Genomic DNA, 22,975 nt, shown 5'->3' with positions numbered 1-22,975 from the left:
TTCACTAAACAACACTTTTAATCAGACATGTCCCATTAAATAACAATAATTGTTTTTTAAATAACATAGTACTCTGTGAAAATTGGAGGGAAATATCAACTTCCAACCATGTTCTATTATGAGCTATTTTTATGCTAAGTCAAACAGAATTAAAACATGATTTAGGTCTTTGTACTACAATGATCCAATTTACCTTATGAATGTAATTTATCAATAAAACACCAGAAGTGGAGAATATTAACATATAGTTACAAAATTAACTATATAGTTAATAACACAAACCACATTTTATTTTTTCCTTTTCCTCTTGCTTGCTCGCTGCCCTGAAACTCCAGCCATGAAACAACATTTCTGAAGTTCAACAATATGTTCTAAAACAATAGATTCTGAAGTTCAACAACATTCAGAGAACTGCCTCCAAATGGATGAAACTGAACCAAAACTCCAGGGAGAAGCACAATTAACAGTATATTAAAGTATGTCTAAAAGTTGATATGGATCAACAGAACAGAATAGAGAGCCCAGAAATAAACCTACACACCTATGGTCAATTAATCTTAAACAAAGGAGGCAAGAATATACAATGGAAAAAAGACAGTCTCTTCAGCAAGTGGTGTTGGGAAAGTTGGACAGACACTTCATGTAAATCAATGAAGTTAGAACACACCTTCACACCATACACAAAAACTCAAAATGGCTTAAAGACTTAAACATAAGACATGACACCATAAAACTCCTAGAAGAAAAGCATAGGAAAAACATTCTCTGACATAACTCGTACCAATGTTTTCTTAGCTCAGTCTCCCAAGGCAATAGAAACAAAAGCAAATATAAGTAAATGGGACCTAATCAAACTTACAAGCTCCTATGCAACAAAGGAAACCATAAACAAAACGAAAAGATAACCTACAGACTGGAAGAAAATATTTGCAAATAATGCAACTGACAACGGCTTAATCTCCAAAATATACAAACAGCTCATACAACTCAACAACAAAAAAACAAAAACCCAATCAAAAAATGGGCAGAAGATCTAAATAGACATTTTTCCAAAAAAGACATACAGATGGCCAATAGGCACATGAAAAGATGCTCAACATGGCTAATTATTAGAGAAATGCAAATCAAAACTACAATGAGGTACTACCTCACACCAGTCAGAATAGCCATCTTAAAAAACTTACAAATAACAAATGCTGGAGAGGGTGTGGGCAAAAGGGAACCCTCCTACACTATTGGTGGGAATGTAAGTTGGTGCAGCCACTATGGAAAACAAAATGGAGTTTCCTCAAAAAGCTAAAAATAGAGTTGCCATATGATCCAGCAATCCCACTCCTGGGCATATACCCTGAGAAAACCATAATTCAAAAAGAGTCATGTACCACAATGTTCATTGCAGCTCTATTTACAATAGCCAGGACATAGAAACAACCTAAATGTCCTTCAGCAGAGGAATGGATAAAGAAGATGTGGTACATATATACAATGGAATACTACATAGAAACAAAAAGAATGAAATAATGCCATTTGCAGCAACATGGATGGACCTAGAAATTATCATACTAAGTGAAGTAAGTCAGAAAGAAAAATAACAAACAATATCACTTATATGTGGAATCTAAAATATGACACAAATGAACCTATCTACAAAACAGAAACAGATTCACAGACATAGAGAACAGAAACGGTTGCCAAGGGTAGGGGGAGGGATCAGTTGGGGGTTTGGGGTTAGCGGATGCAAACTATTATATATAGAATGGATAAACAACAAGGTCCTACTGTATAGAGCAGAGAACTATATTCAATATCCTGTGATAAACCATAATGGAAAAGAATGTAAAAAAGAATGTATATATATTATAACTGAATCACTTTGCTATAGAGCAGAAGCTAACACAACATTGTAAATCAACTATACGTCAATTTAAAAAAACTTTTTTTAAAAAGGGAGTGAGGGCTTCCCTGGTGGCGCAGTGGTTGAGAATCTGCCTGCCAATGCAGGGGACACGGGTTCGAGCCCTGGTCTGGGAAGATCCCACATGCCACGGAGCAACTGGGCCCGTGAGCCACAATTACTGAGCCTGCGCGTCTGGAGCCTGTGCTCCGCAACAAGAGAGGCCGCGATGGTGAGAGGCCTGCGCACCGCGATGAAGAGTGGTCCCCACTTGCCGCAACTAGAGAAAGCCCTCACACAGAAACGAAGGCTCAACACAGTCATAAATAAATAAATAAATAAATAAATTAAAAAAAAAAAAAAAAGGAGTGAAATTCTGACACATGCTACAACATGGATTAACCTTGAAGACATTATGCTAAGCAAAGTACACCAGACACAAAGGACAAATATTGTATGATTCCACTTATGAGGTGCCTAGAATAGGCAAATTCATAGAGACTGAAAAGTAGAATAGAGGTTACCAGGGCTGGGGGAAGGGAGGAAAGGGGAGTTACTGCTTAATGGGTAAAGATTTTCAATTTGAGAAGATGACAGTTCTGGAGATGCAAGTGGTGATGGTTGCAACAGTGTGAATATACTAAATGCCACTGATCTGTACACCTAAAAATAGTTTACATGGTAAATTTCATCTTATGTATATTTTACCACAGTAAAAAATATGGCCTAAAATATGTCTAAAAGTCGGAATCATCTTGCTTTTTTTTCTATTCAGAATGTATCTTCTACTCATTATATAAATAGGAGTAAGCAATAACACATTTTTATTTTTAAAAGAACCTTCAAAACAAGAGGAATATATTACTGACAGTATAAATTAATTTTTCTTGATGTAGTTTCTTTGTTTCTTCAAATAATTAACTTAATTTGCCCATTAGGTACTATGTATTGATTGTATAATCCTTAGTTACATCAGTTAAATGTCAATTTGTACTGCATATTACTTTGTAAACTATGAAGGAATACATATAAGGTACTGCTACTATATTAAATGATACTTACTTTTCACCAAGAGAGCCACAAGTAACATCAGTCAGTAGAGAAAAGGCAAAGTTCTCTGTCACTTCAGTAAAGTGACTGAATCCCCTAGTGTCCTTGCGTTTTGGATTAACAAGAGCACAAAGAATCTCATAGAAAAGATTTCGGCTTTCAATGCTTAATGCTTGCTTCTTTCCTTCAACAGTTATCTGGAAAAAAATCCAAGTATGAAAATATATGTTCAAAAATAAACTGCTTAAATGATATATATGGTATAACTTGTTCTTTATTACCAGTTACTAACATTAACAAAAATAAAGATGAACCTATGAAGAATTTAAGAGAAGTTAGCATCAGAATCATATTTCAAATACATCTGTACTTTAAAAAGCATAAATAATCATTTTATAAAGAAAAGGCATAATCACCAAAATATTTTCTATTTAATATCTAGATAAAGCCCCAAACAGTTGCATGGGTCACTTAATTTTAACTACAATAATTAACATCACGAGTCAAATTAATCTCACTTTTACACCTACCCCAAGATTCTGTTTTCTTTTGACCAACACTAAGGAAACAGACACAAGAATATTTGTCTATAATAGAAGCAAATTTATTCTTATCTGTTTTTTATTGGACAGAAGCCACCACATATCACTAAATTTCTCAAACATCAAATGAGAAAATCCTTTTCCAACCAAGAGTAGTCAAGGGCTCCTGATACTCTTGCCTTTATTGGTAAGTATGAGCCTTCCTACCTGAAAGGACTGGGTTATTTGTTGTTTGAGGGACAAGGAGAGTAAGAGGAAAATAGCCTTCATGATTTAATTTTTACCCCTCACATGAATGATGGGCGACACATTTTTACTGTCAGAGTAAGCATGGGTGTGAAGCCACTGACTTGTTATTCCACTATACTCTTAGATACCTGAGGAGTCCCTATTAATTCTTCAAAATCCAAATTAGTCATCACTTTTTCTGTGATTTCTACCCTATGCCCCAGCTGCTGGCATACATGATTACACTCTGTAACTTGCACATATTTTTACTAATGAACTTATGACAATGTTGAAATGATTTTTCTGTTACTGCTACTAGTTGAGCTCACTGAGAAAGTGGCTCAATGTTCTCTATATTTTTTTTATAACTTTGTAATCTATAGAGTGCCAAGATGATGGCTGAAGATTTAAGTTTATAAGAGTAGCCATCTTAAAGACTATTAGGAAGAATGGAGAATAATCCACAGGGAAAAGATAAAAGGTACAAAATGAAATTTAACAAGGTAAAAACTACAATGGGGAGACAGGGAACAGCCCATTGGTTACTAAAACGATCAGACTGAATATGTTAAATGAAAAATAAGCTCAAGGAACACTCCCAGAACTCAGAGAAAATATTACAGACAAATGGGACAAACCCATAAGATACAACAAGCATATAAAATATTAGGTAGAAGACAAAACCAACACAGATCCTTGATAAGCTAAAGAAATATGTCTAAAATGCAGAATTTGCTTTATGCCAGAGAAAATTAGGAAAAGAAACAATACCAGATGTATTTGGGTGATGTTTAAATATAATTTCAAGAGTTTTAAAAAACTCTTACCAGAAATCAGACAGGAAAAAAATTACTAACAGAGAAATAAAAATTCAATCTGACATCAGACTTTTTTTGCAAATGGAATGACAGAAGCCAGCAGAGCAACATAAGCAGTTTCAAGACTTAAAGGCTGTGATCCAAGAATTCTAGAGCCACTCAAACTTTCATACATATTCAAGGGTAACAGAAAGTTTCTTTCAGCAAAGCACACAAAAAATAAAACAAGGGGGGAGACCTTCAAGTAGGCGGAGGCGTAAGACATGCAGATCACCTTACTCCCCACAAATACATCAGAAATACATCTACATGTGGAACAATTCCTACAAAAAACCTATTGAACGCTTTCATAAGACCTCAGACTTCCCAAAAGACGCCCTCAGGCGACCTACAAGCAGAGGCAGGGCCAAATCCAAAGCTGAACCCCAGGAGCTGCGCGAACAAAGAAGAGAAAGGGAAATCTCACCCAGCAGCCTCAGGAGCAGCAGATTAAATCTCCACAATCAACTTGATGTACCCTGCATCTGTGGAATACCTGAATAGACAATGAATCATCCCAAAATTGAGGCAGTAGACTTTGGGAGCAAGTGTAGACTTGGGGTTTGCTGTAGGTGACTGATGGGTTTCCGGTTTTATGTTTATCTCAGTTTAGTATTTAGAGTTCATTATCATTGATAGATTTCTTTATTGATTGGTTGCTCTATTCCTTTTTCTCTTTTTTATATATAGATTTTATTTTCCTTTTTCTCTTTTTGTGAGCATGTATGTGTATACTTTTTGGGTGATTTTGTCTATATAGCTTTGCTTTTGCCATTTGTCCTAGGGTTCTGTCGGTCTGTTTTTTTGTTTGTTTGTTTTTTTAATATAGTATTCAGTGCTTCTCATCACTGGTGGATTGGTTTTTTGGTTTGGTTGCTATCTTCTTTCTTTCTTTTTTCTTTTCTTTTATTACTTTTCAATTATTTGATTTTTAATAATTTTCTTCTTTTATTTTAATAACTTTATTTCTTTTTATTTTATTATTCTCTTTCTTTCTTTTTTTCTCCCTTTTCTTCTGAGCCATGTGGCTGACAGGGTCCTGGTGCTCTGGCTGGGTGTCAGGCCCGTGGCTCTGACGTGGGAGAGCCAAGTTCAGGACATTAGTCCACCAGAGACCTCCCAGCTCCACATAATATCAAGTGGCAAAAGCTCTCCCAGAGATCTCCATGTCAACGCTAACACCAGCTCCACTCAACAACCAGCAAGCTACAGTGCTGGACACCCTATGCAAAACAACTAGCAAGAGAGGGACACAACCCCACCAATTAGCAGAGAGGCTGCCTAATATCATAATAAGGTCACAGACACCCCAAAACACACCACAGGACGTGGTCTTGCCCACCAGAAAGACATGATCCAGCCTCATCCACCAGAACACAGGCACCAGTCCCCTCCACCAGGAAGCCTACACAACTCACAGAACCAACCTCACCCACTGGGGGCAGACACCAAAAACAACGGGAACTACAAAACTGCAGCCTGCGAAAAGGAGACCCAAAACACAGTAAGTTAAGCATAATGAGAAGAGAGAGAAAAACACAGCAGATGAAGGAGCAAGGTAAAAACCCACCACACCAAACAAATGAAGAGGAAATAGGCAGTCTACCTGAAAAAGAATTCAGACTAATGATAGTAAAGATGATCCAAAATCTTGGAAATAGAATGGAGAAAATACAAGAAACGTTTAACAAGGACCTAGAAGAACGAAAGAGCAAACAGAGATGAACAACACAATAAATGAAATTTAAAATTCTCTACAAGGAGTCAATAGAAAAACAACTGAGGCAGAAGAACAGATAACTGACCTGGAAGATAAAATAGTGGCAATAACTAAGGCAGAGCAGAAAAAAGAAAAAAGAATGAAAAGAATTGAGGACAGTCTTAGAGACCTCTGGGACAACATTTGAATTATACGGGTACCAGAAGAAGAAGAGAAAAAGAAAGGGACTGAGAAAATATTTGAAGAGATTATAGTTGAAAACTTCCCTAATATGGGAAAGAAAATAGTCAATCAAGTGCAGGAAGCACAGAGAGTCCCATACAGGATAAATCCACGGAGAAACACGCCAAGACATATATTAATCAAACCGTCAAAAATTACATACAAAGAAAAAATATTAAAAGCAAAAAGGGAAAAACAACAAATAACATACAAGGGAATCCCCATAAGGTTAACAGCTGATCTTTCAGCAGACACTGTGCAAGCCAGAAGGGAGTGGCAAGACATACTTAAAGTGATGAAAGGGAAAAACCTATAACCAAGACCAGTCTACCCAGCAAGGATCTCATTCAGATTCGACAGAGAAATTAAAACCTTTACAGACAAGCAAAACCTAAGAGAATTCAGCACCACCAAACCATCATTACAACAAATGCTAAAGGAACTTCTCTAGGCAGGAAACACAAGAGAAGGAAAAGACCTACAATAACAAACCCAAAACAATTAAGAAAATGATAATAGGAACATACATATCGATAATTACCTGAAATGTGAATGGATTAAATGCTCCCAACCAAGACACAGACTGGCGGAATGGATACAAAAACAAGACCCGTATATATGCTGTCTACAAGAGACCCACTTCAGACGTAGACACATACAGACTGAAAGTGAGGGGATGGAAAAACATATTCCATGCAAATGAAAATCAAAAGAAAACTGGAGTAGCAATTCTCATATCAGAAAAAATAGACTTTAAAATAGAGACTATTACAAGAGACAAAGAAGGACACTACGTAATGATCAGGGATCAATCAAAGAAGAAGATAAAACAACTGTAAATGTTTATGAACCCAACAAAGGAGAACCTAAATACATCAGGCAAATGCTAACAGCCATAAAAGAGGAAATTGACAGTAACACAATCATAGTAGGGGACATTAACACCCCACTTTCACCAATGGACAGATCATCCAAAATGAAAATAAATAAGGAAACACAAGCTTTAAATGACACATTAAACAAGATAGAATTAATTGATATTAATAGGACATTCCATGCAAAAACAACAGAATACACTTTCTTCTCAAGTGCTCATGAAACATTCTGCAGGATAGATCACATCGTGGGTCACAATTCAAGCCTTGGTAAATTAGAGAAAATAGAAATCGTATCAAGTATCTTTTCTGACCACAATGCTATGAGACTAGATATCAATTATACGAAAAAATCTGTAAAAAATACAAACACTAAAAAATACACTACTTAATAACTGAGAGATCACTGAAGAAATAAAAAAATACCTAGAAACAAATAACAATGAAAACACGACGACCCAAAACCTATGGGATGCAGCAAAAGCAGATCTAAGAGGGAAGTTTATAGCAATACAATGCTACCACAAGAAACAAGAAACATCTCAACTAAGCGACCTAACCTTACACCTAAAGCAATTAGAGAAAGAAGAACAAAAAAACCCTAAGTTAGCAGAAGGAAAGAAATCATAAAGATCAGATCAGAAATAAATGAAAAAGAAATGAAGGAGGTCCTCACGGTGAGCCACAGCCACCCCCAGCCTCCGCAGGAGACCCTCCAACACTAGCAGGAAAGAGATCTTCACATAAACAGATTCTTACTGGCGGGTGTGAAGAGTCATTCCAAGAACTGCAACGTGTTGGGTATCCATCCACCTTTCTTTCAGGCAATAACGTGCCAAATTCTCAGTTCAGGAAGATTGAACCTAATTAGTCTAGTTATCACTTATCAAAATGTCATTCCCCTCTCCTGTGACTGGTTCAGGGGCAGTCATATGTCCCAGTTCTAGCCAAAGAGCGGTAATAGAGGTCTGCAAGGGGATATCTGGGAAAGATTTTCTTATTCTGAAGCAGACATCTGAAGAGGATATTTCTGCACCTCTGGAGCTGCAGAAACTCATCCTGTGACCATCAAAGAAGCCAGCCTGCAGCCTCACCCACCAGAGGGCAGAAAACTGAAGCAAGAAGAACTAAAATCCTGCAGCCTGTGGAACAAAAACCATATTTGGAGAAAGATAGACAAGATGAAAATTCAGAGGACTTTGTACCAGATGAAGGAACAAGATGAAACGCCAGAAAAACAACAAAATGAAGTAGAGACAGGAAAACTTCCAGGAAAAAGAATTCAGAATAATGATAGTGAAGATGATGCAGGACCTCGTAAAAAGTAATGGAGGCAAAGATCAAGAAGATGCAAGAAATATTTAACAAAGACCTAGAAGAATTAAGGAACAAACACCTAGAAGAATAAAGGACAAACAAACGGAGATGAACAATACAATAACTGAATTGAAAAATACACTAGAAGGAACCAATAGCAGAATAACTGAGGCAGAAGAACGGATAAGTGACCTGGAAGACAGAATGGTGGAATTCACAGCCACGGAACAGAATAAAGAAAAAAGAATGAAAAGACATCAAGACACCCTAAGAGACCTCTGGGACAATATTAAATGCAACAACATTCGCATTATAGGGGTCCCAGAAGGAGAAGAGAGAGAAAAAGGACCCAAGAAAATATTTGAAGAGATTATAGTTGAAAACTTCCCTAACATGGGACAGGAAATAGCCACCCAAGTCCAGGAAGCACAGACAGTCCCTGGAAGGATAAACCAAAGGAGAAAGACACCAAGACACACAGTAATGAAATTGACAAAAATTAAAAACAAAGAAAAATTATTGAAAGCAACAAGGGAAAAACGAAAAATAACATACAAGGGAACTCCCATAAGGTTAACAGCTGATTTCTCAGCAGAAACTCTACAAGCCAGGAGGGAATGGCATGATATATTTAAAGTGATGAAAGGGAAGAACCTACAACCAAGATTACTCTACCCAGCAAGGATCACATTCAGATTTGATGGAGAAATCATAAGCTTTACAGAAAAACAAAAGCTAAGAGAATTCAGCACCACCAAACCAGCTGTAGAACAAATGCTAAAGGAACTTCTCTAAGAGGGAAACACAAGAGAAGAAAAGGACCTACAAAAACAAACCCATAACAATTAAGAAAATGGTCACAGGAACATACATATCGATAATTATCTTAAACGTGAATGGATTAAATGCTCCAACAAAAAGACACAGGCTCGCTGAATGGATACAAAAACAAGACTCATCTATATGCTGTCTACAAGAGACCCACTTCAGACCTAGGGACACATACGGACTGAAAGTGAGGGGATGGAAAAAGATATTCCATGCAAATGGAATCAATAGAAAACTGGAGTAGCAATACTCATATCAGATAAAATAGACTTTAAAATAAAGAATGTGACAAGAGACAAGGAAGGATACTACATAATGGTCAAGGAATCAATCCAAAAAGAAGATATAACAATTATAAATATATATGCACCCAACATAGGAGCACCTCAATGCATAAGGCAACCGCTAACAGCTCTAAAAGAGGAAATCGACAGTAACACAATAATAGTGGGGGACTTTAACACCTCACTTACACCAATGGACAGATCATCTAAACAGAAAATTAATAAGGAAACACAAGCTTTAAATGACACAACAGACCACATAGATTTAGTTGATATTTATAGGACATTCCATCCAAAAATAGCAGATTACACTTTCTTCTCAAGTGCACATGGAACATTCTCCAGGAGAGATCACATCTTGGGTCACAAATCAAGCCTCAGTAAATTTAAGAAAACTGAAATCATATCCAGCATCTTTTCTGACCACAACGCTATGAGATTAGAAATCCATTACAGGGAAAAAAACATGAGAAACACAAACACATGGAGGCTAAACAATACATTACTAAACAGCCAAGAGGTCACTGAAGAAATCAAAGAGGAAATCAAAAAATACCTAGAGACAAATGACAACGAAAACATGATCCAAAACCTGTGGGATGCAGCAAAAGCAGTTCTAAGAGGGAAGTTTATAGCGATACAAGCCTACCTCAAGAAACAAGAAAATTTCAACTAAACAATCTAACCTTACACCTAAAGGAATTAGAGAAAGAAGAACAAACGAAACTCAAAGATCAGTAGAAGGAAAGAAATCATAAGATCAGAGAAGAAATAAATGAAATAGAAACAGAAAACAATAGCAAAGATCAATAAAACTAAAAGCTGGTTCTTTGAGAAGATAAACAAAATTGATAAACCACTAGCCAGACTCATCAAGAAAAAGAGGGAGAGGACTCAAATCAATAAAATTAGAAATGAAAAGGGAGAAGTTACAACAGACACGGCAGAAATACAAAGCATCCTAAGAGACTACTACAAGCAACTCTATGCCAATAAAATGGACAACCTGGAAGAAATGGACAAATTCCTAGAAAGGTGTAACCTTCCAAGACTGAACCAGGAAGAAAAAGAAAATATGAACAGACCAATCACAAGTAATGAAATTGAAACTGTGATTAAAAATCTTCCAATAAACAAAAGTCCAGGACCAGATGGCTTCACAGATGAATTCTATCAAATGTTTAGAGAAGAGCTAACACCCATCCTTCTCAAACTCTTCCAAAAAATTGCAGAGGAAGGAACACTCCCAAACTCATTCTACGAGGCCACCATCACCCTGATACCAAAACCAGACAAAGATACTACTAAAAAAGAAAATTACAACCAATATCACTGATGAATATAGATGCAAAAATCCTCAACAAATTACTAGCAAACAGAATCCAACAACACATTAAAAGGATCATACACCATGATCAAGTGGGATTTATCCCAAGGATGCAAGGATTCTTCAATACACGCAAAGCAATCAATGTGATACACCATATTAACAAATTGAACAATAAAAACCATATGATCATCTCAATAGACGCAGAAAAAGGTTTTGACAATATTCAACACCCAGTTATGATAAAAAGTCTCTAGAAAGTGGGCATAGTGGGAAGTTACCACAACATAATAAAGGTCATATATGACAAACCCACAGCAAGCATCATTCTCAAGGGTGAAAGACTGAAAGCATTTCCTCTAAGATCAGGAACGAGACAAGGATGTCCACTCTCACCACTATTATTCATCATAGCTTTGGAAGTCCTAGCCACGGTAATCAGAGAAGAAAAAGAAATAAAAGGAATACAAATTGGAAAAGAAGAAGTAAAACTGTCACTGTTTGCAGATGACATGATAGTATACATAGAGAATCCTAAAGATGGCATCAGAAAACTACTAGAGCTGATCAATGAATTTGGTAAAGTTGCGGGATACAAAATTAATGCACAGAAATCTCTTGCATTTCTATACACTAATGATGAAAAGTCTGAAAGAGAAATTAAGGAAATACTCCCATTTGCCATTGCATCAAAAAGAATAAAAAACCTAGGAATAAACCTAGCAAGGGAGACAAAAGACCTGTATGCAGAAAACTATAAAAACACTGATGAAAGAAATTAAAGATGATATAAACAGATGGAGACGTATACCATGTTCTTGGCTTGGAAGAAGCAACATTGCGAAAATGACTATACTACCAAAAGCAATCTACAGATTCAATGCAATCCCTATCAAATTACCAATGGCATTTTTTACAAAACTAGAACAAAAAATCTTAAAATTTTTATGGAGACACAAATGACCCCAAACACCCAAAGCAGTCTTGAGGGAAAAAAATGGAGCGGGAGGAATCAGACTCCCTGACTTCAGACTATACTGCAAAGCTACAGTAATTAAGACAATATGGTACTGGCACAAAAACAGAAATATAGATCACAGAGCAGGAAAGAAAGTCCAGAGATAAACCCACACACCTATGGTCAACTAATCTATGACAAACGAGGCAAGGGCATATACAATGGAGAAAAGACAATCTCTTCAAAAAGTGGTGCTGGGCAAACTGGACAGCTACATGTAAAAGAATGAAATGAGAACACTCCCTAACACCATAAACAAAAATAAACTCAAAATGGATTAGAGACCTAAATGTAAGACTGGACACTATAAAACTCTTAGAGGATAACATTGGAAGAACACTGACATAAATGACAGCAAGATATTTTTTGATCCACCTCCTGGAGTAATGGAAATAAAAACAAAAATAAACAAATGGGACCTAATGAAACTTAAAACCATTTGCGAAGCAAAGGAAACTACAAACAAGACGAAAAGACAACCCTCAGAACGGGAGAAAATATCTGCAAACGAATCAACAGACAAAGGATTAATCTCCAAAATATATAAACAGATCATGAAGCTCAATATTAAAAAAACAAACAACCCAATCAAGAAATGGGCAGAAGACCTAAATAGACATTTCTCCAAAGCAGATATACAGATTGCCAAGAAGCACATGAAAAGCTGCTCAACATCACTAATTATTAGAGAAATGCAAATCAAAACTACAATGAGGTATCACCTCACTCCTGTTAGAATGGGCATCATCAGAAAATCTACAAACAACAAATGCTGGAGAGGGTGTAGAGAAAAGGGAACCCTCTTGCACTGTTGGTGAGAATGTAAATTGATACAGACACTATGGGGAAGAGTATGGAGGTTCCTTAAAAAACGAAAACTAGAATTACCATATGACCCAGCAATCCCACTACTGGGCATATACCCTGAGAAAACCGTAATTCAAAAAGAAACATGCTCCCCAATGTTCACTGCAGCACTATTTACTATAGCCAGGTCAGGGAAGCAACCTAAATGCCCATCGACAGACGAATGGATAAAGAAGATGTGGTACATATATACAATGGAATATTACTCAGCCATAAAAAGGAATGAAATTGAGTCATTTGTTGAGACGTGGATGGATCTAGAGACTGTCATACAGAGTGAAGTAAGTCAGAAAGAGAAAAACAAATATCGTATATTAATGCATGTATGTGGACCTAGAAAAATGGTACAGATGAGCCAGTTTGCAGGGCAGAAGTTGAGACACAGATGTAGAGAATGGACATATGGACACCAAGGGGGGAAAACTGCGGTGAGGTGGGGATGGTGGTGTGCTGAATTGGGCGATTGGGATTGACATGTATACACTGATGTGTATAAAATTGATGCCTAATAAGAACCTGCAGTATAAAAAACAAACAAAACAACTAATACTAAACTTTCATTGGGTTATTTGTATGGAAATATGTTAATATAAATGTTTCAGACATTACATGAAATTACTAAAAATCTTATATTTGTATTTGTATGGAAATATGTATGGAAATATGTTAATATAAATGTTTCAGACATTACATGAAATTTCTAAAAATCTTATATTTGTATTTGTATGGAATTATGTATGGCAATATGTTAATATAAATGTTTCAGACATTACATGAAATTTCTAAAAATCTTATATGTTCTGGTATAATGTTATAAGTAATAATCCTAGTTATTACTTTAAAATGTATATCTCAGAAATAACTAATTTTCTTGTCAACTGCATTATTATGAACTTTCATCAAATCTTTAACCGTGGTCATTTTTAAGTCTTTTGTCATTTACAGACAGTTCTGGGTGTACTCTGATGATTTTGCAAATATGTTCCTATAAAAGGGTTTCATCTTCAAGAAATTCATGGAAAAGACTGACAAGTACAGGTTTCTGGTAACTGACTGTACTGCTGAACTGAATGAATAAGCATTTTCAGAACTCTAATGAAAAACTGATGAACTCATAAAAGTGCTAACAAAAGATCAAGATGTGGGCTTCCCTGGTGGCACAGTGGTTGAGAGTCTGCCTGCCAGTGCAGGGGACACGGGTTCGAGCCCTGGTCTGGGAAGATCCCATATGCCGCGGGGCGGCTGGGCCCGTGAGCCACAATTGCTGAGCCTGCGCGCCTGGAGCCTGTGCTCCGCTACAAGAGAGGCCACGATAGTGAGACGCCCGTGCACCGCGGTGAAGAGTGGCCCCCGCTCGCCACAACTAGGGGGGGCCCTCACACAGAAACGAAGACCCAACACAGCCATAAATAAAATAAATTAAATAAACATAGAATAATCATAAAAAAAAAAAAAGATCAAGATGAAAAAAAAATTAATTACATGGGACTGAGTGAACTGAGGAGGATGAGTATAATTTTTGTGACTTTCAGTTTGAATTAAAAAAAAAAAAATCCCACAAGGACTCAGAGGCAAAGAATATACAAATCAATTTTCACTGCAAAGTAAAGGAGCTGTTACAGTGGAGGATTACTGGACTGAATGTCAATATTATGACATAGTATGAGTGTGTTTCATGTTTGGTAATTGCAATCATTGTTGCTTTTGTTGTGGTCATCCATGTACAATGCTTGGTGTCAGTCTATTTATCTCTTGTAAAAATAAAATACAGTGTGTGTGTGTGAAAAAAAAAAAGTGGTGCTGGGAAAACTGGACAGCTACATGTAAAAGAATGAAATAAGAACACTCCCTAGCACCATACACAAAAGTAAACTCAAAATGGATTAAAGACCTAAATGTAAGGCCAGACACTATCAAACTCTTAGAGGAAAACATAGGCAGAACACTCTATGACATAAATCACAGCAAGATCCTTTTTGACCCACCTCCTAGAGAAATGGAAATAAAAACAAAAATAAACAAATGGGACCCAATAAAACTTAAAAGCTTTTGCACAGCAAAGGAAACCATAAACAAGATGAAAAGACAACCCTCAGAATGGCAGAAAATATTTGCAAATTAAGCAACTGACAAAGGATTAACCTCCAAAATTTACAAGTATCTCATGCAGCTCAATATCAAAAAAAACAAACAACAAAATCTAAAAATGGGCAGAAGACCTGCATAGACATTTCTCCAAAGCAGATATACAGATTGCCAACAAACATATGAAAGGATGCTCAACATCACTAATCATTAGAGAATGCAAATCAAAACTACAGTGAAGTATCACGTCACACCAGTCAGAATGGCCATCATCAAAAAATCTACAAACAGTAAATGCTGGAGAGGGTGTGGAGAAAAGGGAACCCTCTTGCACTGTTGGTGGGAATGTAAATTGATACAGCCACTATGGAGAAGAGTATGAAGGTTCCTTAAAAAACTAAAACTAGAATTACCATATGACCCAGCAATCCCACTACTGGGCATATACCCTGAGAAAACCATAATTCAAAAAGAGTCATGTACCACAATGTTCATTGCCGCTCTATTTACAATAGCCAGGACATGGAAGCAACCTAAGGGTCCATCAACAGTTGAATGGATAAAGAAGATGTGGTAAATATATACAATGGAATATTACTCGGCCATAAAAAGAAACAGAATTATTTGTAGTAAGGTGGATGGACCTAGAGACTGTCATACAGAGTGAAGTAAGTCAGAAAGAGAAAAATAAATATAGTATGCTAACACATATATATGGAATCTAAAAAAAAAAGAAAAATGGTTCTGAAGAACCTAGGGGCAGGACAGGAATAAAGACACAGATGTAGAGAATGGACTTGAGGACACGGGGAGGGGGAAGGGTAAGCTGGGACGAAGTGAGAGAGTGGCATGGACTTATATACACTACTAAATGTAAAACTGATAGCTAGTGGGAAGCAGCCGCATAGCACAGGGAGATCAGCTTGCTGCTTTGTGACCAACTAGAGGGGTGGGATAGGGAGGGTGGGAGGGAGACGCAAGAGGGAGGAGATATGGGGATATATGTATATGTATAGCTGATTCACTTTGTTATAAAGCAGAATCTAACACACCATTGTAAAGCAATTATACTCCAATAAAGATGTCTAAAAAATAATAATAAATAAATAAATAAAACAAAAAGGCCGTTCATGTAACCCTTGGTTTGTAAGGGTGCTGTTCTCAGCACGTTATACTAACTTCTCTAATTCTCACAACATTCCGGTGAGGAAGATGCTAGTGTTATTTTGCTTTGTTTCCAGATAAGGAAACTGAGGCAGAAAGAGGATTCCTAGCTTTTCCAGGGAGACAGAGATGATGAACGGCCAATCCCAGGAGGCACCTGTGACAGCCACCCTTCCTTGACTCAAAACATCCCATTTGCTCGTCCTAAAATAACAACACAGACTGACTCAGTCTGCAGACAATTCAGTCAAAATTATTGCAAGCATGAAATACAAAACCAGGTAGGAAAATATAGAGCCAAGTCTAAATCATCATTTGTATGATTATAAAATAAATCAACTGTAAAAAATAATTCTTGAAATATAAGATATATAATATTAAAAAGTAAATAATAAAAAGAAATATGCTGGATCTAAATAGCAATTTTACATAAACAGCAATGAAAAGAACTCCCCAAATTATCAAAACTGTCTTACGAAAAAGTGGAAAACCTGAATCAACCACAGGGAAAACTTTAAAAACTGTCAGGAGAGGAAAAAGAAGGGGGGACGTTTATGGGAAAGGAGGGTCTATCAAACTTTCACAGAAGAAATTATTCCTGTGGTTTTTCAAGTGTCCTAGAACACAAAATTAGAGGCAATGCCTCCTGACTTGTGTTTTACCAAGCTTCAATGACCTGGAAAGCAAAACCCAATGAAATTAAAAATTTGCATATCAAATCCAGCAGTCTTAAAAGACAAATACTATTATTAAAGCAAATGACAGCATTTTAAATAATTTTCATTGCACCATACCTAGGAAAATCAAGGGATAGAATATTATGTCATGACAAAAATTTGCCCAAAACCACAGCTGAGTTTTATCCAGAACATCTTTATAGTGAGTCATTTAAGGCTGTTGCTCTCTTTAGCACAGTAGCTGTTTCTACTGAACATAAATAAGTAGTCACTTCTACTACTAACTAAACAATAACTAAGATTTGTTGAGCTCTTCCTATAAAGAAATATATAGCATAAAGCAGATTCTGTTTCAAAGAAGTTAGAATCTGAGGGATAATAAAACTTACAAATATGAAACAATTTCACTTAAAATACAAGACCTTATAGAATGACATTGTATCAGTACTTGGAAGTTCTATCCTGTATTCCTGAATTCGAGGATATCTTAGAGCACATGTGAAGTACATATGGGACATAAGAATGGTTGCCAGATAACGTATAGGTGACTCTATTTGAATTTCAGATAAGCAACCAATAATTGCTTGATATAAGTATGTCCCAAATAGTGCCTGTAAATAAAAATATTTATTTTTATTTGTGATATACCTATAATAAAAAATATATTCATTGTTTATTTGAAATACAAAGTTAATTGGGCATCTTGTATGTTACTGTTAAAATTTCAACCCTAGGGGCTTCCCTGGTGGCACAGTGGTTGAGAGTCTGCCTGCTAATGCAGGGGACACGGGTTCGAGCCCTGGTCTGGGAAGATCCCACATGCCGCGGAGCAACTAGGCCCGTGAGCCACAATTACTGAGCCTGCGCGTCTGGAGCCTGTGCTCCGCAGCAAGAGAGGCCACGATAGTGAGAGGCCCGCGCACCGCGATGAAGAGTGGACCCCACTTGCCGCAACTAGAGAAAGCCCTAGCACAGAAACGAAGATCCAACATAGCAAGCAATCAATAAATAAATCTTTAAAAAAAAAAAAAAAAATTTCAACCCTACCATGTGATTATCTACATTTTCAATGCCAGTTTTATTATTGTCTTATTCTAATTATTTTGTGTCTAAATCATAAAAAATTTTTACATTTTATGGATATGCCAGGCCCCTCTTAATAGCTATTTTTCCCAATTTTTGTTATTATAAGTAATGCTGAAATAAACATTCTTGTTATACATAAATTTGCATAAATATACCCCACACCTATTAGCGCTCTCTTTTTTTCTTACTCCCCCCCCCCAGTTTTATTGAGATATAATTGATATATAACCATTAGGTGTCTTTTGATTTTGCTTGTGGTATATGCAAAGAGAAATTTTGTTTACACTTTATGTGGTCAAGTTTATCAATCATTTCCCTTATGACTTGGGGGTTTTGTTTTATGTTTAGAAAGAACTTCCCCACATAAAGTAAATTTCTCTGAAAAAAAAATGTATGAAGCGTGTTGCAACTGCTAACATTTGCGAGGGCTTCTTACCTTGTCTATTAAATACATCACAGCACTGAGCTGTTCATCTGTGCTCTCCGTTGCCACTTTCGTGCTAATACTGTGGAGCACCCTGCTGAGAATGTCACCATCCAGGGGCTGCTGCAGCTGATCCGCAAGCCCCCAAAAGGCCTGAGAAGCCGCATCAGAGACAAGAGTGATGTTAGCGGTCCCATACACTTCATCAATTCTGGCACCACCTTTTGGGTCAAAAAGCACAATCTGGAAGCGTTTAGGAAATGGATTTAAAGACCCTGTCTCTGGTGTTAGGATGACATCCAATACGGTGTTTCTCTGGCCAGGTTCAAAGATCAACATGCCTTCAGTTCTCACAAAGTCTTTCCCAGAAATAGCTGGAGATATGAGAGTACGACCGGTTGTCTCAGCACTCCTTAACTCCTAGAAATTAAACAACACCACTTAAGTGAAACTATAAACCTCTGATCTTGTCCTAAACAAATTTTATTTCTCCTAAACAATCTGATGGGCCACAACAATGTTACTATTAAAACAAGAGGTTTTATACTTTTTCTAATTTCCTAAAACAAATCAGAGAGATAAATACACATCATACAGTGACGAGATCAGGAAAGACGGATGCCTTAGAATAGATCAAGAAAGAGAATTAGAAAAGAAATGTCACTACTGCCTCACAGAATTTCTCCAATTGTGAGCTTACTAACAATTTGAAGAAATTCAGAGGCATATATGCCCAGGGGTCAGATCATGTATGTCCATTATACAAAAGTACGGCAGGAAGACACTGGAGGATTCCAGCAGGAGAGAGACACATATTATTTCATATTTTCATGAGTATTCTGGCTCTTGTGGATAGTTAGGCTGTAGCAGGGGATGAGGATGGAAGCAGGAAGAAGAGATAGAGCGTTTTTACATTAGTTCCTGCAAAAAAAAAAAAAAACACAAACGGTAGTTTAGGTTGTGTAAGTAGAAAGGGTAAGAAGTACTCAGACTGGGAACATATTTTGAATGTAGAGTCAGCAGGACTTTCTGATTCATTCAATGCTGGATGGAGAGGCGAGGAGAATGAGAACTCCTGGCTGTGTGCCTGAATGAAAGGCAGTAAACTGGGGGGAAATAGCGCTAAGGGAGAAATCAAGAGTTATGTATTATATATATTAAGCCTGAGATGCCTTTTAGACAATTCAAACAAAGATGTCAGGTAAGAGCAATCAGATATATGAGTCTGGATCCAGGGCAGTGAGGAGGCTAGTGATAAAAATTCAGGAGTTCTCATTTTATAGAAGATATTGAAAGAAAACAGGTATGGATGGTCTAGCCTAGAGAGTATGTCTAGATGGACCCCAATATTTATTGGTCAGGAAGACCAACACAGGCAACAGGAAGGAGCTGCCAGAGAGAAAAGGGTTAAGAGTAGGAAAGTGTGGTGCTCCAGATGCCCAAAGGAGAAGAGCACACATCCAGAAGGAGGAAGTGACCAAGTGTTACAAAAAGTGAAAAATCAATGAAGAAAAAGGGTTTTCAAGAGCCTCTGCAGCATAATGGTAGGGAAAAAAAGCCTTGCTGAAGGCAACAACACAAAAGACTATTGGCTTCAGAATGGAGAAATTAAACTATCCACTGGAATACCATATAACAGGAAAAATGAAAGAACTGGGGCTTCCCTGGTAGCGCAGTGGTTGAGAATCTGCCTGCCAATGCAGGGGATACGGGTTCCAGCCCTGGTCTGGGAAGATCCCACATGCCGCGGAGCAACTAGGCCCGTGAGCCACAATTGCTGAGCCTGCGCGCCTGGAGCCTGTGCTCCGCAACAAGAGAGGCCGCGATAGTGAGAGGCCCGCGCACCGCGATGAAGAGTGGCCCCCACTTGCCGCAACTAGAGAGAGCCCTCGCACAGAAACGAAGACCCAACACAGCCATAAATAAATAAATAAATAAAATTTAAAAAAAAAAAAAAAAAGAATAATTTAATAAAAAAAAAAAAAAATGAAAGAACTGTACACATTAGCACACGTATTTCTCAAAAACATTGTTGAGCAAAAAATGCACACCGTAAGACAATACAACTGGAAGAATCTCATCTGCATAATTTCCAAAACAGGTTACAGCATATGATATGTGGTAAAACTATAAATAAAAACAAGGTAATAATTCATCATGTAATATAGGATAGAGGTTATCTGCAAGATGGGGAGAGGTTATTCTGCAAGGAAAAAGCAGGATGGCATCAGAGAAGAGTTCGTGGCAGCTAGTTTTAAGATCCTGATTAAGCTGGATTTCTTAAAGTAGGTGGTGATGATTTTATTACTATAAACTGCACATATACATTCTGTTCACTATTTTCTGGTAGAATTTATTTCACAATTCAGACATTTAAAGGAAATGGAACAATCAAAATGTTCTTGTGTTTATAAAATACATATAACAAACACAAAAAAGAAGCACTATGCAATTTAAAAGCAACGAAAATCAACATAGAAATGGCCTTTGATAGAATAAGCAATGTGAGAATAAGAAGGAAAGGCATATTCTTTCTTGAACTTGTGGGCTTTGGTCTAGTACACATATATACAAATGAAATATCTGGAATTGGTTTTCAAATTTGGCTTAGAAAGATAACTGGAATGAGTGATATTTTCATTATCTCAAATCCTTATATCCCTTAACTTTAGATCACAAATGTGTAGATATAAGGGAACTTATAGTATTTATGTACCAGGAATGCTGACCTACCGAAGGGTAGGTATGCTACAGCTATTGTTTTAACTACATTATTAAAATCTGTTTAAAGTAAAAGCAAAATTAATATCACTGTAACAGAATAGCAACTTGGTCCATAATTATTTTCTCATTCTTGTCAGCTACTGGAAACTAGAATTATATGAGTTTCTCTTCTAACAATATGCCTAGCATTGAGAGAGAAAATGCAGGGGCAATGAAGCAACAGGAAAATAAAATCGTACCAGAGAGGTAAAACTTTTATTTCTAATTTTTAAAATTAAACTTTTTATTTTGAGATAATTATAGATTCACATGCAGTTATAAGAAATAATAAAGAGTGGTCTCCTGTGCCCTTTACCCAACATCCCTCGTTGGTAACATCTTGCATTATTATAATATATCACAACCAGGATATGGACGTTGATACAGTCAAGATACATTTTCATCACCACAGAGATCCTCTATGTTGATTTTTATAGTGTTATAAAAATGCTATGAGTTACATGCTAGTGACAGTATGTATTTTGCAAGGAATCATTTGTGGATAATCTAGAAAGAATATAAATAAATATGATAAGAGATATTGGCATTCACACTCTTATTTTGGCATTTTCAACTCCCCTTTCAACTGAGTGTGTGAACTAAAGTATGCCTCAAATCTTTGTATCCCTTCTTCCAGTCTTCCACTCTACAAAGTAGTGAGCATATGATGATATATATTTCATGGGAGAAGAAGGAAGCACATATTTTTTTTCTCATTTCTCTTCCCATCTTAAATGCTTAAAAGAAAAAAATGCTAAAATCTCCATGAATCAAAGTACTTCTTTTCATGTTCGTACTATTTCAATGTTATTTAGGATGGAGTTTATTTCTAGAGTCTCATATGATATAGAGTGTCGTCTTCTCACCTGCCAAGCTGTAGACTTTGTCATAAAGACAACTTTTCTGCCTGGCAAGCTTCCAGGACAGCTCACTACCCACAGCTCCAGTCTTAACCTCAGATCCCTGACTCACATGATTGCTACAGCAAACTGGCTGCACAAATGTTGTATTTTATACACAGAATGTTCTATGTGTTTGAGCCACTCAACAACCAAAGACATACTAAACAGCACTTTGTATAAAAAACAGAAAACAACTTTGATACCTTGAGGCCTAAAGTGTCATCAGCTTTGAAATCTTGAAACCGGGGAAATGGTAGCGCTGTCCGGAATGGTAGTTTCCAAACTGTGGGGTTTTGGGAGTTATATGAGTCAAGGGGAAATAAGAGAGGGCTAAGGTGGGCAAGCTCCAACATCTACAATCATGCTTGAAGAAAAGTAGATGTACACTTTTGCTTTAATATGTTAGAGTTTTGCTCCTAAAACAAAGTTTAAAACATAATGCTCGAAAGGTATAGCATGTTGTGTGGACCAGCCCCAGGCTCTAGTTGCTTAGCGCTTCGTAGCATTACTCTTCTGAATCCCTGGACACCCACCTGCTCCCTCTCTTTCACTTGATGTCACCTAATATGATGGATGTGAAAAGTGGCTGTGAGACCTCATGAACTCATGGATTTAAAGAGACATAAAGATCAGTTAGCGTTTGAAGTCCTGAGGAAGATTTTCAACTAGTTCAGGTAAAAATCAGAACAAAGACCCATACTTTTTGTTTCTGGTCTTATACAGTTTCATTCTGAAGAAATTTCAACTCTCTACAGATTTTATAGAAGAGATTTATGTTAAGACGCTTTGCACTGTATAATCAACTTTTCCAAAAGATAAAAAAAGACAAAAGACTATCATTTTAA

General features: G+C 36.8%; 1 protein-coding gene across 1 annotated transcript in view; it reads right to left on the bottom strand.

Moving 5' to 3' along the window:
• Window positions 1-22,975, bottom strand: part of ADGRV1 (adhesion G protein-coupled receptor V1) — a 531,821-nt gene that overhangs the window by 307,972 nt on the left and 200,874 nt on the right. The window contains exons 78-79 of the mRNA XM_059919079.1: window positions 18,478-18,885; window positions 2,957-3,141 (exon numbers count right to left, since the gene is read on the bottom strand). Coding sequence (XP_059775062.1) covers window positions 2,957-3,141; window positions 18,478-18,885 — 593 coding nt within the window. The remainder of the gene's footprint in view (window positions 1-2,956; window positions 3,142-18,477; window positions 18,886-22,975) is intronic.

The sequence above is a fragment of the Balaenoptera ricei genome, chromosome 3, assembly GCF_028023285.1.
Source record: "Balaenoptera ricei isolate mBalRic1 chromosome 3, mBalRic1.hap2, whole genome shotgun sequence".
Lineage (NCBI taxonomy): Eukaryota > Metazoa > Chordata > Mammalia > Artiodactyla > Balaenopteridae > Balaenoptera > Balaenoptera ricei.
Note: the sequence above shows the minus strand (reverse complement) of the source record. Positions and strands in the feature narration are given on the sequence as shown.